The sequence below is a fragment of the Thamnophis elegans genome, chromosome 5, assembly GCF_009769535.1.
Source record: "Thamnophis elegans isolate rThaEle1 chromosome 5, rThaEle1.pri, whole genome shotgun sequence".
In the NCBI taxonomy this organism is placed as follows: Eukaryota; Metazoa; Chordata; class Lepidosauria; order Squamata; family Colubridae; genus Thamnophis; species Thamnophis elegans.
Window position 1 is genome coordinate 96,279,561 of NC_045545.1, and position 16,220 is coordinate 96,295,780.

At 43.6% G+C, this 16,220-nt stretch overlaps 1 protein-coding gene across 3 annotated transcripts in view; it reads left to right on the forward strand.

Annotated features, from left to right (window-relative positions):
- Positions 1–416: 416 nt before the first annotated feature.
- GMEB2 (glucocorticoid modulatory element binding protein 2) overlaps positions 417–16,220 on the forward strand; it is a 28,627-nt gene continuing 12,823 nt past the window's right edge. Inside the window, exons 1-3 of one of the 3 annotated variants that reach the window (XM_032218691.1) lie at positions 417–1,120; positions 11,191–11,339; positions 15,171–15,265. In XM_032218691.1, coding sequence (XP_032074582.1) covers positions 11,206–11,339; positions 15,171–15,265 — 229 coding nt within the window. In that variant the 5' untranslated portion in view covers positions 417–1,120; positions 11,191–11,205. Of the gene's footprint in view, positions 1,121–11,190; positions 11,340–15,167; positions 15,266–16,220 lie in introns of those variants that run through there. The other 2 variants (XM_032218690.1, XM_032218692.1) reach the window with 2 other exon arrangements.

Here is a 16,220-nt window from a genome sequence, read left to right on the forward strand (position 1 = left end):
GTAACTGCAGTGATTCCCTTAACAACTGTGGCAAGACAGGGCGTAAAATGGGGCAAAGCTCGCTTAACTAACGTCTTATTTAACAACAGAAGTGTTGGGCTCAATTGTGGTCTTAAATTGAGGACTACCTACCATATATATATATATATATATATATATATATGTATGTATGTATGTATGTATGTATGTATGTATGTATGTATATATATATATGTGTGTGTGTGTGTGTGTGTGTATATATATATATATATATATATATATATGTGTGTGTGTATATATATATATATGTATGTATGTATGTATGTGTGTATATATATATATATATATATATATATATATATATGTATGTATGTGTGTGTGTGTATATATATATATATATATATATATATATATATATATATATATATATATATATATCCACCTCACTTTTATGTCATGTCACTTTCCTCCTTACCCTCCTACCAGAATGTTCTCCCCCCCCCCACACACACCTCCACAGGGAAGTTCACAGCCATGTCATCTCCTCGTGGTCCCCTCTCCACGTTCCCAACCAAACCCCTAACCCCATTGTATATAGAGGCCCTTTGAGCTTTCTTCTTTTTTTTAACGACGGCATTAGCGCCGGCCTAGCCCGCCGTATGGGGATGATGGGAGTTGGAGTCCGAAGTCGTTGTTGGGGGGTGGGGAGCCCCCGCGGCTGTTTTCCCTCAGAGGAGGCGCGCGCGCGGCGGGGGAAAAGGGGGGGGGTGGGGAGCCGTGGAGCCTCTCGGCGCCCCGCGCATGCGCTGTGGAGTGTCGGTGGTGGTTCTGAAGGGAGGCAACGGGCAGCTCTCCCCCAATAAAAGCCCCGGCGGCGGGTGGGAGCCCTCCTTCCCTCCCTCGCCTCAGCCCCGGCGCCGCAGCAGGGAGAAAGCAGCAGGGGCGCAGTGCGCCTGCGCAGCAGCGAGCACAGGCCGCACGCGCCACAGCTTCTCCCTCACTCACACACACTCACACACTCACACAGGGCGCTGAGGCAGCCGCTGCGGCTTCTTCTTCCTCTCCCCTCCCTCGCCTCCCGCCTTCCTTCCTTCCTTCCCCGCCGGCGCTGGAACCTGAAGCTCGGGCCGCCGCGGCTGAGGTAAGCGGACTGCTCCCGAAAACCCCGTCCCCGGGTGACGCCAGACGGCCGGCCGGCCGGCCTGTCAGCGGATCCCTGCGGAGCGTCAGGACGTTACGGCAACGACGGCGGGGCGGACGGACGGCGACGACGACGACGACGGAGCGCCGCGCTCGGCCGTCTCCCCCGCTCACGCGCCCCCCCCCCGCGCTCGCGCTCGCTGGCGCCTCAGCCCCTCCCTGGCCTCACAGAGGAGGGCGCGCCTCCTCTCTCTCTCTCTCTCTGTCTCTCTCTCCCCCCCCCCGCCCCGCGGTCCCTTTTGGCATCAGCCGGGCGGGAGGGCGCGTGCGCGCGCGTGCGCGCGGCCGCCCCGCTCTCCTCAACGCCAATTTCCACCGTCCCCTCACGCGCGCCGCCTCAGAGGTGGCTTGGGACACCCGCCGCTCGCCTCTTCCCGCGCTGGCCGTGGCGGATGGGCGTTGGAGTCTTGGGAGCACACACACACACACACCGGGACTCTCCTCCTAGGGATGAGAGGCGTCTGACTCTGCCCCCATCCTACAGCCCGGCGGCGGCGCGGCTGGGGATGATGGGAGTGCCCGGTTGGCGTCTGGCGGGGCTCCCGTGTGGTGGAAGGGATGGGACGGGACCCGAGCTTGGAAGAGCCGCTACTTCCCTTAACTAAAAAAACCAACAAAACTCTCCTTTCTTTTGTGGGGCTTTTCTGGCTTGGATCCTGACACCAAGCGGGGCTTTTCCGGCGGAGAGGACTACAAAGCCCATGCAGGATGGGAGGATGGGGGACTCTATCCAATCTCCCTCACCCTCAGAGTGGCGGATGGATAGTTGAGATCTATAAGCTGAAGAGAAAGCACTTAAATTTAAATTTTTCAGGTGCTTTATGAAATTTATATACTGTGCATACCCGTTGGGGGGGGGCTTTGAAGCCTCCCCCCCCAAAAAAAATCTAGATTATTATAGAATAAAATAGAATAGAATACAAAGAAGGAATAGAACAGAATAATAGGATAGAATAGAATAATGGAATGAAAAATCGAAGTCTTTATTGGCCAAGTGTGATTGGACACGCAAGGAATTTGTCTTTGGTGCAGATGCTCTCAGTGGACATAAAAAGACAAGATACATTTGTCAAGAATCATAGGGTACAATGATAGTCATAGGGTACAAATAAACAATCAGGAAACAATATCAGTATAAATCGTAAGAATACAAGCAACAGTTACAGTCCTGCAGTCATAAGTAGGAGGAGATGGGTGATAGGAACGATGAGAAGACTAATAGTAATAGTAATGCAGCCTAGATTATCAATTTGGGATAATATATTATAAATTATCAAGGTGAGAGTAGACACAGGCACTTTATGAACTTATCAAATTTGAATACCATTTCAAAGTCACAACGGCACTGAAAAAAGTGACTGATGACCGTTTTTCACACTTAGGACCATTGAGGCATCCCCACGGTCAAGTGGTTTACATTTGGATGCTCGACGGCTGGTTCATATTTACGACGGTTGTAGTGTCCCTGGGTTATGGCATCATCTTTGGCGACCTGACCAGCAAAGTCCATGGGGAAGCTAGATTCAGTTTACAGCGGTGTTATTAATTTAACAGATGTAGCAAGAAAAGTAATAAAATGGGGCAAAACTCACTTGACAAATCTCTCACTTAGCGACGTAAATTCTGGGCTCAATTGTGGTCGTAAGTCGAGGACTACCTGTACTGCCCATATCACAGTTTGAGGCAGCTTGGAAGGGTCTCTTCCACCCGCCCCCGTAAAAAACAGCCATGGAAGCATCAATTTGACAATCAAAGCTGGGACTAGATACAGCGAAGAAACGGTAGTAAACAAGATTTTCTCCCTTTTTTTTAAACGGTTACCACTATTGTGAGCCTTCAGACTCCCCAAATTCCTGAATTTATCCTCCTGGGATCTGGATCCCGTATGCCTGTATTTACCCCCTGCCTATTTCAAGATTGCGTTCGCCTTCTGTGTTGTGCGTGGTGGATTCAGAAGCAATTTCCAGAATGTTCAGCATTTTGCAATCTGAGATTGCAAACAACAGCAGAAAGATAGCAGAATTTAATTGCGTTTATGTTCAGATTTTGTATGTATGTATGTATGTATGTATGTATGTATGTTTGTGTGTGTGTGTGTGTGTGTGTGTATGTATGTATATATGTATGTATGTATGTATGTATGTATGTATGTATTTAAAGTCACAACCCTGGTATGCCCAAATATGGGAGGAGGTTTACTGCTTCCATTCTCTGTCAATCGGTTCGTCACAAGAGACCATCCAGACAGAAACCCAATATTTTTACTGTTGCCATTGTCACATTTGTGTTGTATTTGTGCTGATAAATAAATAAAGGGAGACTAGTATAGATCTATTTCAAGCTATTTAGCTCTCATCAGCTAGCCATACCCTTACTGGGATTGCACTAAAATGCAATACAGCACAGGTTCTAATCCCAGTAAGGGTATGACTAGCTGATGTGTATATTAGATTTATATATATATATATATATATATATTAGATTTTTGCAACCCCTGGTAAGCCCCAATTATGGGAGGAAGCTAACTGATTCCATCATTTGTCAATCGGCTCGTCACAAGAGTCCATCACGACAGAAACCCAATATTTTTACTGTTGCCTTTGTTATATTTGTGGGTTTTTTTGTTTTTTTTAAATAAAAATAAACACACACACACACATATACATACATACATACATACATACATACATACATACATACATACATACATACATACAAAAATGTAACAAAAAGGCAACCGTAAAAAAATATTGGGTTCTGTCTGGATGGTCTCTTGTGACGAGCCGAAGGACAGAGAATGGAAGTAGTGATCTTCCTCCCATATATATATATATATTCTGTTGAGTTCTGCAAGGTTTATGCCTCTACTTGGGAATAGGTTCATTCCACGGTTTTGAAAATAAGATCAACTGGGGCGTTCAAAAGTAGACCTTAACAACGAGCACACTTGCGAGCAGAATTTCCATTGCTGAGCAAGGTGTTGTAAAATGAGTTATGCCCCAGTTTCCAAACTTTCTTGCAGTGGTTGATATTCTGACCCCCTTCTGTCATTTGCACTTTCGGCATCAAGTGCCGAAAAGGGAGTGCACACACATATGCTCATCTGGGAAGCGACCCCGAAAAGGAGCTGCCCAGGGGGAATGCGTGCAATGGAAAATAAACTTCCAGTGTCCAGCTAGTCTTCTGGTTACTGGTCGACATGCGTGAGCAGCGATCAGCTGGCCAGCGCGCATACTCACACCAGAAACTGGAAGACCTGCTCTTCCAGTTTCCAGCACCGCTGCAAGCACCAAAGCCAGCTGATCGTCACGTGCATATGCACGCCAGAAACACATAAGAGGAGCGGCCGACACAGCGCATACCGGGTGACATGGCTTCGCATGCCACTTCAGGCGTGTGTGCCATAGGTTCATCATAACAGCACTAAGCACAGAGCATCAAAGACCATCAATGCATCTAGTTTAATGAAAAGAAGGACCAGGGGAGACATGATAGCAGTTTCCCAATATCTCAGGGGTTGCCACAAAGAAGAGGGAGTCAAACTATTCTCCAAGGCACCTGAAGGCAGGACAAGAAGCAAAATGGGTGGAAACTAATCAAGGAGAGAAGCAACTTAAAACTGAGGAGAAATTTCCTGACAGTTAGAACAATTGATCAGAATTGCCTCCAGAAGTTGTGAATGTCCCAACACTGGAAGTCTTTAAGAAGATGTTGTCTGAAGTGGTGTAGGGTTTTTTGCCTATGCCTGTACTAGAAGACCTCCAAGGTCCCTTCCAACTCTGTTATTCTATATTCTATTATAATCTACCCCATAGTTCAACCATGAGGTACAAATATGCCCTTTTATTGGTTGCGTGTTTCTCTGGAAGCCCCATGTGCATTGGCAGATCCAGGTTTTCAAACTCTTCCAAAAGGCCAGAAGACTTATCAGAACGTTTGGGCAGTTGAAGGCAAGGATGCTCATAAGAACTTAGCTGCATTCTTGTGTATTGTTTTAAAAAATCTTACGTAACTTTTAAAACACAAATGGTGTTCTGCATTCCTATACCAGCGTTCTTGATACCTTCAGGGATGGGATTGTGTTCCCCTAAGTGGCTTTTGCTGTTGAATGTGAGACAAGAGTAATAATTGTGTTTTGTTGTACCCATTTTAAAAAAAACATTAAGAGGTCAACATTTTTTCAGGATACGAACTGGAACAGGAAGAAGGAACAAATGGGATAGTAAGATAAATGTTGCAAATGAAATTATCAGTCAGTCCAGCAGTCTTATAATAGCTTTTGTCTAAGCCAGTGTTTCTCAACCTTGGCGACTTTAGGTCCTATGGACTTCAACTCCCAGAATCCCCCAGCCAGCACAGCTGGGGAATTCTGGGAGTTGAAGTCCACAGGACTTAAAGTCACCAAGGTTGAGAAACACTGGTCTAAGCAGTAGCTGCTTAACTTTGAAATTCTCAAGCCTGCATGATTTTATTATTATTATTATTATTATTATTATTATTATTATTATTATATAATTGTATCACAGCGGCCAGTTATTTCGCCGGATTTGGCATTGGTTACTAGTCGGGCCCCACCCAGGGGCCTAGGACGTCGTAACGTATTTTCGTAATATGCGTGCAGATCCAAGCAGTGCAGCTTTTTGCATTTGATGGTGATTTTGTCAATTTTTAACTGTTTTAAATGTAATTCCAGTGCTTTTGGAATAGCACCCAGTGTGCCAATTACCACTGGAATTACCACTGCTGGTTTGTGCCATAGTCGTTGAATTTCGATTTTTAAGTCCTGGTATTTTGCGATTTTTTCATGTTCCTTCTCATCGACCCTGCTATCACCTGGTATTGCGATGTCTATGATTGTGACCTTATTTTTCTCAACCAGTGTGATGTCTGGTGTATTATGCGCCAGTATTTTGTCGGTTTGTATACGGAAATCCCACAAGATCTTGACCATCTGATTTTCTGTGACTTTTTCAGGCTGATGTTCCCACCAGTTTGTTGCTGTTTTAATATTATAATTTTTGCACAAATTCCAATGGATCATTTGTGCTACTGAATTGTGCCGCAATTTATAATCAGTCTGCGCGATTTTTTTACAGCAGCTGAGTATGTGATCAACAGTTTCGTCAGCTTCTTTGCAAAGTCTGCATTTGGCATCATCAGAGGATTTTTCGATTTTGGCCTTAATGGCATTTGTGCGGATAGCTTGTTCTTGCGCAGCCAGGATTAGTGACTCTGTTTCTTTCTTTAATGTACCTGTTTTTAACCATAACCAAGTTTGTTCCCTGTCCACTTTATCTTTTATTTTTTCCAGAAATTGACCATGCAGTGCTTTGTTCTGCCAACTCTCCATTCTTGATTTTATCACATCTTTTCTGTATTCTTGTTTTGTCTGTTGGGCCTTCAGTAGATTTTTGTTCTTTACTTCGATTAATAGATGTTCTTGACTTCTTTTAAATAATCAGCCAGTGCACGTTTTTCTTCTTCAACTGTTTGCTTCACTTGTAATAATCCTCTGCCACCTGATTTTCGGGGCAGATATAGTCTATCAGTATCACCACGTGGATGTAAACTGTAGTGCATTGTCATTAGTTTCCTGGTTTTTCGGTCCAAAAGGTCCAAATCAGCTTGTGTCCAGTTAACTATGCCAGCTGTGTATCTTATAACTGGTATTGCCCAGGTATTTATGGCCTTGATTGTATTTCCACCATTCAATTTAGATTTCAAAATTTTCCTAACTCTGTTGGTGTACTCTCGTCTGACAATAGTTTTTACTTCTCCATGCTTGATGTTATCCAACTGCAGAATGCCTAAGTATTTGTAGGCTTCATTTTCTTTGCATTTAATTAGTTGGCCATTGGGCATTTCAATTCCCTCAGATGCAGTGATTTTGCCCCTTTTTATGGATACAGTGGCGCATTTTTCCATGCCAAACTGCATTGAAATATCGGTGCTGAATACTCGGACTGTATTTGTCAATGATTGGATTTCTATTTCTGACTTTCCATAGAGTTTCAAATCATCCATATATAGTAAATGCGAAATTTTTTCAGCTTTTTTGGCTGTTTGGTAGCCTAATTTCATTTTTTTTAAGATTACTGATAGTGGGATCATTGCGATGATGAAGAGAAGAGGTGAAAGTGAATCACCCTGGAAAATTCCTCGCTTGATATTAACCATTCCGTAGCTCTCATTCCCTACTGCCAACTCAGTTCTCCATTGTTTCATTGCCTTTTCAGTAAAGGATGTAATATTTTTGCTAATGCCAGTTGTTTCTAAGCATTTTATGATCCAACTATGTGGCAGTGAGTCAAATGCCTTTTTGTAATCAATCCAGACCATATTCAAGTTCGTTTTTCTGTTCTTACAATTTTCTAATATCATTTTATCAATTAGAAGCTGATCTTTTGTGCCCCTGCTCCTTCTTTTGTTGCCTTTTTGCTCTACTAGCAAGATGTTGTTTGTTTCCAAATAATCCATCATGTTATCTGCAATAATGCCTGTGAGTAATTTGAAGGTTGTTGGCAAGCATGTTATTGGTCTATAGTTTTCAGGTGTTGTTCCTTTAGTTGGATCTTTCTGAATCAAGTATGTTTTTCCAGTTGTCAACCATTCATCAATTTGGCCCTTTTGTAAAATTTCATTCAGTTGCCTGGCCAATATTGCATGTAAACTGGTCAGATATTTGAGCCAGAAACCATGTAATTGGTCCTTTCCAGGTGATGTCCAATTCTTTACCTTTTTAACTCGATTTTTGACCATCTCAGTTGTTATTTCTAATACTTGCATTTGTTTGTTGCCAATGCTTTTTTCAAAGTCATGTATCCACTTTGCTTCCTTGTTGTAGTCCTTTGCATTTTCCCACAATTCTTTCCAGAATTCAACTGTGGCCTGTTTTTCTGGTTTTTCACTTTTGGTGTCACCATTTACATTAAGACTTTGATAAAAACGCCGTTGGTCTGATCGAAATTGCTGATTTTGTTTATATTGGATGATTCGTGCCTCATATCTTTCAATTTTTCTAGCTGTTGCTGTTATCTGCTGTTTTACAATCTCTACAGCTTCATTGATGTTTCTTGTATCCAATCTATATCTCCTGATTAGCCGATCTATGATTTTGTTGTTTTTAAGCCGTTGCTCATGCATGTTCTTTAAGTTACTAGCATCTGCCCTTAATTTTTTGATTTTTTGTTCTAAACGGATTTTCCACTTTGGCTTTGATGCTTTTTCTGTTGTATGACTAGGTACTTTAATTTTAATGCCTAGTTCATTAGTGACTATTACAGCTGCGCTGTACATTAACTGGTTTGTTTCCAAGATGGATCCTGGTTCAATTGTTGAAAACACTGCATTAACCATTTTCATGATAGGGGCCAAAATTTTCTTCGGCACAGTTTTTAGTGATGGTAAACGTTGCCTTTCCTCATTAAGCAGAAAATGCTCCATGATCTTATCCTTCAATTCTTTTTGTTTTTGAGTTAGTTCATCAGTTGGTTCAGTGATAACTGGTTCTAGTGGTGGTGATGTTATTTCCTCCCCAAGAGCTTCTTCTGGGAGTTCTACTATAATGTCTTTAGTTGTGTCTTGAATATCAGTTATTTCCGCTTGTGATATTGTTTTTTGGGTTTTGCAATTTGCCTGAATTTCCTCATGTTCAACTTCACTAAACACTTTATTCCGTATAATAAATCGCCTTTGATCTGCTAGTCGTTGTTCACTAACATTTGAATCTGGATATTGTTGTTTCCATAATTCATACATTCGCTTTAAATAGCCTCTTTTTTCTGGCTCTGAGTTGTAGTAACAGGCCATTATGGCACGGTTTTCATCTGCACTATATTTTTGTCGTTTTGTTGGCTGGTCCACTTGTAGCCCACTTGTCGACGGATGTCCAGGGACCCCAACATCCGCTGCGGCCCTTGTTAACCCGCGCGACGACCAATGCGGTATGGAATTCTTATTTGTTTTTTTCACCATATTGTATGGGTTGGCGGGGTTTTTTTTTACGGGACCAGATGCCAACCTGATCCCAACCTTCCTCCTTTCTCATCCGGGCTTGGGACCGGCAATGGCGGAGTTGTTATTATTATTATTATTATTATTATTATTATTATTATTATTATTATTAAATATTAAATAATACGAAACCCTGCATTTGTAAACTTGAGTATAAAGACATCAATAGGGTGTCCTTTTAAGGGAATAAACTTTGGAAGGGAAGCAAAGGGGGACAAGAATGAAGCCATGCAATATGTACAAGTAGTCCTTGATTTACAACAGTTCATTTAGTAACCGTTCAAAATTGCAACACCACAGAAAGAAGTGACTTATGACCCTTTTTCACACTTATGGTCAGTTTATGTTGCAAACGTTTTGTTGGGCTTCTGGAAATCACTATTTTTCCTATCCGTGTTTCCCCAAAAATAAGACCAGGTCTTATTTTCTTTTGGGCTCCGAAATAAGTGCTAGGGCTTATTTTTGGAGGGTGTCTTATTTTTCCCCATAGACAGGAGGCCCCCTTCTGCTTGCTCGCAACCTGGCAGGAGGCCATGCGGTGCCCCAGTGCTGCCACCATGAATCGGGAGGTGGAGCTGCCCTACACGCCCTGCACCGCCTTACCCGGCGCATCGCTCGGTCTCCTCCGTCACAACCGTGAGCGAGCAGAAGAAGTGGGCTGGCGGCCACATGGGCTCCTGCGGCACATGGTTGCTGGTGCTTCTGCCACGAGACATTTGGGGCATGGATGGCCTGCCTGCGGGGCCTTGAATTACATCAGTGCGGGGCGCATGGGGCAGCTGCCCACCCACACACCGTCTCACCTCACTTCATGCCAGCGGCACCCTGAGCAACCAGACGGAATGGCGGGTGGCCAGCTGTGCAGATGCTTAAGTAGTGCTTATTTTGGGGGTAAGGCTTATATTAAAAGGGTAAAGGGTCCCTTTGCACATATGTATTAGTCATTCCTGACTCTAGGGCTTATATTAGGCACACGTGTAAAAACACGCTAGGGCTTATTATCAGGGAAAGAGGGTGATTAGATGCTTGATTGTCTTGGTGCTGCAGGAATATTCCTCACGTGTCTCGGGGCTGGGTTTAACACATTGCAGTCATGCCAATGTTCTTACGGCTTAGTAAAATGTGTAAATGGACTTGATGTCTTTTTCCTGTGAAATTCCCTGTGAAGGATTCTCATATAAGACAGTAAGGAAATGAAGTGGCCGATAGCTGAGAGGCCGGCAGACCTTGGAAGAGAAACCATTTCCTCCGGCACATGCATTTGCTGGGATGTTCTATGCCTGCATAACGATTCTCTGAAGAATCAGTTCACCCCACTGATCAGGTCTAGTGGTTTTTTTAATATTTAGCTAATTTGCCTGATTTGGTTTCCTGTATTAGTGCTGATTTCTTTAATTAACCCGAAATAGCTGTGAAAAAGTAGCATACAAAGATATAAAAGCCAGATTTTCAGACTGCAAAAATTCGTCAGCTAAAACTGCAGGCACATAGCTGTGAGCACCAAACAATAGTCCACATACAGGTAGTCCTCAACTTACAACAATTCATTTAGTGGCCATTCCAAGTTAACGGCGTTGGAAAAAAGTGACTTAGGGCCGTTTTTCACACTTACGACCATTGCAGCATCCCCACGGTCAGGTGATCAAAACTCAGATGCTTGGCAACTGACTCATATTTATGACGGTCGCAGTGTCCCAGGATCAAGAGATCCGCTTTTACGACCTTCCGACCAGCAAAGTCAATGGGGAAGCCAGATTCACTTAACAACCACTTTACTAACAACAGTGATTCGCTTAACAACTGTGGCACAAAAGATCGTAAAACGGGGCAAAAATCACTTAACAAACGTTTCACTGTTGGGATCGATTGTTGGTTGTAAGTTGAGGACTACCTGTACTACCGTGCAAGATATTTTGGATCCTGATTAAAAATGTGTGAAATGCCTTCAGAGTCGATGAGTAGAGTAGCACCTCCTTCACTCTTTTTTCCTTCTTACAGTGTAAAGGTTCCTTAATGATGACGACACAAGATATGAGCATGCATATGGAGGAGGTTGTCGTGGTAACCACTCCGGATAATGTGGTGGATGGCAGCGGTGTGGAGGAAGTGAAGACCGTCCTAGTTACCACCAACCTGTCCCAGCATGGGTGAGTCAAAAGTTGGAAGTCTTTAGCTGGTAGGATGGATAGATTCACAACTGGAGCTATTCCAGTGGTGTACCTAGAATATTTGATGCCTGGGGCAAATCATCATTTAACATCCCCCTCTCCTTCATTGTTGAGACCCAGTTTGGGGTAGTAGTTAAGACATCAGGCTGGGAGACTGTGAGTTCTAGTCCTGCCTTAGGCATGAAAGCGGCTGGGAGACTTTTGGCCAGTCAACCAAGAGGCGGGGAGTTCTAGTCCCACCTTATTCATGAAACCAACGGACTGACTTTGGACCAGTAAACCAGGAGACGGTGAGTTCTAGTCCTGACTTAGGCATGAAAGCAGCTGGGAGACTTTTGGCCAGTCAACCAAGAGGCGGGGAGTTCTAGTCCCACCTTACTCATGAAACCAATGGACTGACTTTGTACCAGTCACCAGGAGACGGTGAGTTCTAGTCCTGCCTTGAACACCCTTGGAATGATGTGGGAGTAGGAATGGATTTCCAGAGGGAAAAAACTGCAGACAACAGGAAGCATTTGCACCACTCAGGTGACCCTGAGGACACAAGGGGCCTCAACGGCTCTCCAAAAAGGATGCAAATGAGCAGCTGCCTGCAAGGAGTATAAATCTTTCCCTTCCCCACCATCCAGTCAGAGTGGAAGAAGCTTCTTAGATGAGGAGCGAAACGTCTTCAAAGAAAAAAACAAGAAAGTCCAGTTGCCTCTGAAAAAGCACCTGATTTGGATGACAGAATGTCTACAGACTATCAACCGCAGTGATCCATTTAACAACCGAGGCAAGAAAGTTCATAAAATGGGGCAAGATTCACTTGACAAATGTTCCACTTAACAACATAGATTTTGGGTTCAATTGTGATCATAAGTCGAGGATTACCTGTATATTTGTTGCTTCAATTCCTTCAATGTAACTTCTCAAGATTTGGATTGGCAACAATTTCCCTCAGCGATGGATAAAAACTGTTTTAGGGAGCGAAGCTGTTTCGTCAGCATTTTCTTCTCCGAGTTTGACTTCCTGGCAGAAAATTTTGTCATAGAAACAGCCCACACCAAGGCACGACTAAAAACTCCATCTCCCACTTTCTAACCTGGGGGCCTTAATGACTAGCCCCATCTGGATTTATAAAGCTTGCCTGTTACGATTTTCAGCAAAGATTCGAAAACTTAAGATCCCTGATGCCTTACATGAGTTTTAATTTACAGAATTGGAAAATCAGAATAAAAGTTTTTAAACAAAGACACCAGTTATTCACAGGAAGCCAATCTTGTCTATTGCTAAGCCCTACAGATTAGCTCTGGATTTGATTCTTTTAGTGCCAGAAATATGGGATGTGTGAAGAACCGTCAAGTGGAAGCCGAAAATCTGGATGGATCTATTTCTTTCTCATCTTTGTTTCACGGGAGACGTTTGCAACACTTCTGTTTTTCTATTTTAAAAAAGAGTGTTAGCTTCTTCAGCTTGGGAAATCAGAGAGGCTCATTACTCAGAGAAACCCACCTAATCCTTCTATTAAATCCCTTGTGGTGTGGGCTGTTTCTATGACAGCCTTTTCTGCGACAAAAAAAACCTCCTTTGGAATTTAATCTCTTTCAAAAAGAAGTTGCAAAGTTTGTGGCTCTAGCTGAAAATTGCAGCTGACTTCATTCATCCAAGCCTGCCATAATGGAAAAAAAATGAGCAGCCAGGCACACTAAGTGGATTCCAGGCAGCCTTTAATGTACACGCTTAATAAAGCATCCCAAACACTACAATTGCCCCCAAGTCTTATTTCTGTGATGGCAGCTACCAGTGGTGGGTTTCAAATTTTTTTTAGAAGCTCTTCTGTAGGTGTGGCCTGCTTTGTGGGAGTGGCTTGCCGGCTATGTGATCGGGTGGGAGTGGCTTGCCAGCCATGTGACCGAGTGGGAGTGGCTTGGCAGTCATGTGACTGGGTGGGTGTGGCCAACTTGTAAAATGTGGTGAAACTCACTTAACAACGCTCTTGCTTAGCAACCAAAATGTTGGCTCAGAAACTCTGGCATTTGAAGCAAGCAAGTCTTAAAGCTGTCAAGTTACAAGACCCTCGCATCCCTAACCCTTTAGAAAAAAAAAACCAGGGGTGTTCAAACTTGACAGCTTTAAGACTTGTGGACTTCAACTCCCAGAATTCCTCCTCTCGCTCTTCATCTTGATGATGTGAGGACGGGCAGGGGGAGGGAGCTGGAACCAGTTCTAAACGGCACTGTAGATTTGTGGAACCTCCTCTAGAGAAGAGTTTAGAACTGGCAGGAACCCACCCCTGGTACCTACGCAATGCGCTGCCAGAAAGCATAAAAGAAACATTTTGCTTTAATCTGAACTAGCAGCACCTTAAAATCTTTGGGAAGTGCCAGGCCTTTTCTCTTCCAAGTTAAGAGACCTGTTTGACCAGTAGTCGGGCAAGAATGGATATTCCTGAGACTTGGTTTGCAGGCAGAGTGCACCGCTGTGCCCTTGTCATAAACCTGAAACATCATCCTGGCAATGAAACGGATGGTGGCTTTGGCAGGCAAAGCAAGTTAACGTCACATATGGGACGATCGTGCTGTAATCTGCATTTGGCAGACGCTGGGATGAGGATGGTGCCTCTATGCAGGTTTTGTCTTTAGGCAGCCAGATGATAAAAGTCGCAGCTGCCTGTTTCTCTCTATCCACTCTTTTTTTTTTTTAGAGGCCAGAGGCTTTGAGTATCCTACATATCGATGTTTATGTATCCTTGATAATGGAGACAGTTCTTTGCTTTTTAATGGGAAGAAACACCAAAGGATATGCCAAAGATCCAAAAAAGATCTTGACAGACTTGAATGCTGGGCTCTATTTTAAGAAAATGAAATTCAACGTAGATAAAAGTAAGGTTTTACACTCAGGCAAGAAAAACCCAGTGTACATATATAGGTATAGACTAGGTGAAACATGGTTTAATGTATTGCAGTATCGCTTCAGGAAGTACAGAGGGATTTAAGTGATTGGACGACTTTTCTTATTGCATCTCACTGTCAAGCGTCAGGCCCTCGCATTTTGTTCAGTGGGAATGGTGTTGCAACAATCACAAATACGATAGGTTGTAAATGACTATTTTCAGCGCCATCGTAACTTTGAACTTTGTCATTAAACGAGAGGTCGTACACAATTGTGTGAAAAAGGAAGTACAGGTAGTCCTTGAGTTACGACCACAATTGAGCCCAGAATTTCTGTTGCTAAGTGAAACATTTTGTTAGGTGAGTTTGTCCCATCTTAACGACTTTTCTTGCCACAGATGTTAAGTGAATCATTGCATTTGTAATTAATCATGGTTGTTAAGTGAGTCTGGCTTCCCCATTGGCTTTTACTTGTGAGAAGGTCACAAAAGGGATCACATGGCCACGGGACACTATGACCGTCATAACTATGAACTGCTTGCCAAGCAGCTGGATTTTGATCACGTGGCCATGGGGATGTTGCAACGCTCGTGTGAAAAACGTTCATAGGTCCCTTTTTTTCAGTGCCATTGTAACTTTGAATGATTGCTAAATGGACTGTTGTAAGTCAAAGACTACCTGTACACTCTCTCTGAGTTCTGTGGTTTTACGTATTACGAGCGTAGTAAAAAAATCACCTGGTCCTTAGCAGTTCTTATAAATTATAACTTAAGAGTTCTTATTACATATTACACTACATCATTTATTTTACGAAAAGAAAGCCATGGAGAAGCCAAGTCAAATTTCTAGAGGAAAACGGATAAAAGGAGCCGTTTCACTGACATTGTTTCTTCACTGTTTGTCCCTTCCCCTCCCTCTCTCTCTCTCTGACCAGCAGTGACCTCAACGAAGACACCCTGGAGACGGAAAATGCGGCTGCCGCTGCGGCCGCAGCTTTCACCGCCTCTGCCCATCTGAAGGAAGCCCTTTTAGGTAAGGGTGGGGAATCAGGTCGTTAGCATCCTCCAGACCAGCTAGGAGGTGGAAGGTTTTAGTTGAGAAGACCCCAGGACATTAGCATTGGACAGTAAGAGCTGGGCACTTCAAAGCTGTAAGACAATTCAGTTCAGATGGACGTTAGCATGCCTCCCCCTCTCTTCCTGTATCCCTCCCTCCTATCACTCCTTCCATCTATCATTCCGCTTTTCCTTCCTTTCTCTTCCTCTCTTCCCTTCCTTCCTCCCATCACTCCTTCCTTCTTCCTTCCCTCCATTTACCCACTCACCCACCTCTTTCTTCTCCTTCATCCCTCCATCCTTCCTTCCTCCCATCTCTCCTTTCCTTCCTTTTCTTCTTCCCATCACTCCTTCCATCCATCTCTCTTTCTGTCTACTCACTCACTCCCTTCCTTCCTTCCTTCCTCTTTCCTTTCCCTCCCTCCCTCCCTTCCTTCCTGGACAGAAGGAGTGCATTTCTGTTCAAATAATTTGTGTGAGAGAAAGAGGGTGAAGACAGCTTCTTCCTAATAGCTCCCAAAGTATATGCTTCATGTAAGTAGCAGTTGGCTAGTGTTTGGTAAGATTCTGTCTGTAGATGTCAAACAATAAAGGATTCAGTTTGGAAGAACCACCACAAGTCTTTCTTGAGTTGCTGTGGTTGTAGAGTTATGTCTTACTTGCTTATATTTCTATTGTCATCGTATAGCCCATCCATTCTCAGAGAGCTCAAGGCACAGCAGTACAGCTAACCTTGACTTATGACCACAATTGAGCCCAAAAATTAGGTTGCTAAACAAAGCAGCTCTTGAGTGAGTTTTTGCCCCATTTCACGACCTTTTTTGCCACAATTGTTAAGTGAATCACGTGGTTGTTAAGCGAATCTGGATTCCCCATTGACTTTGCTTGTTAGAAGGTCGCACAAGAGGATCACATGACTCCTGGACACTGCA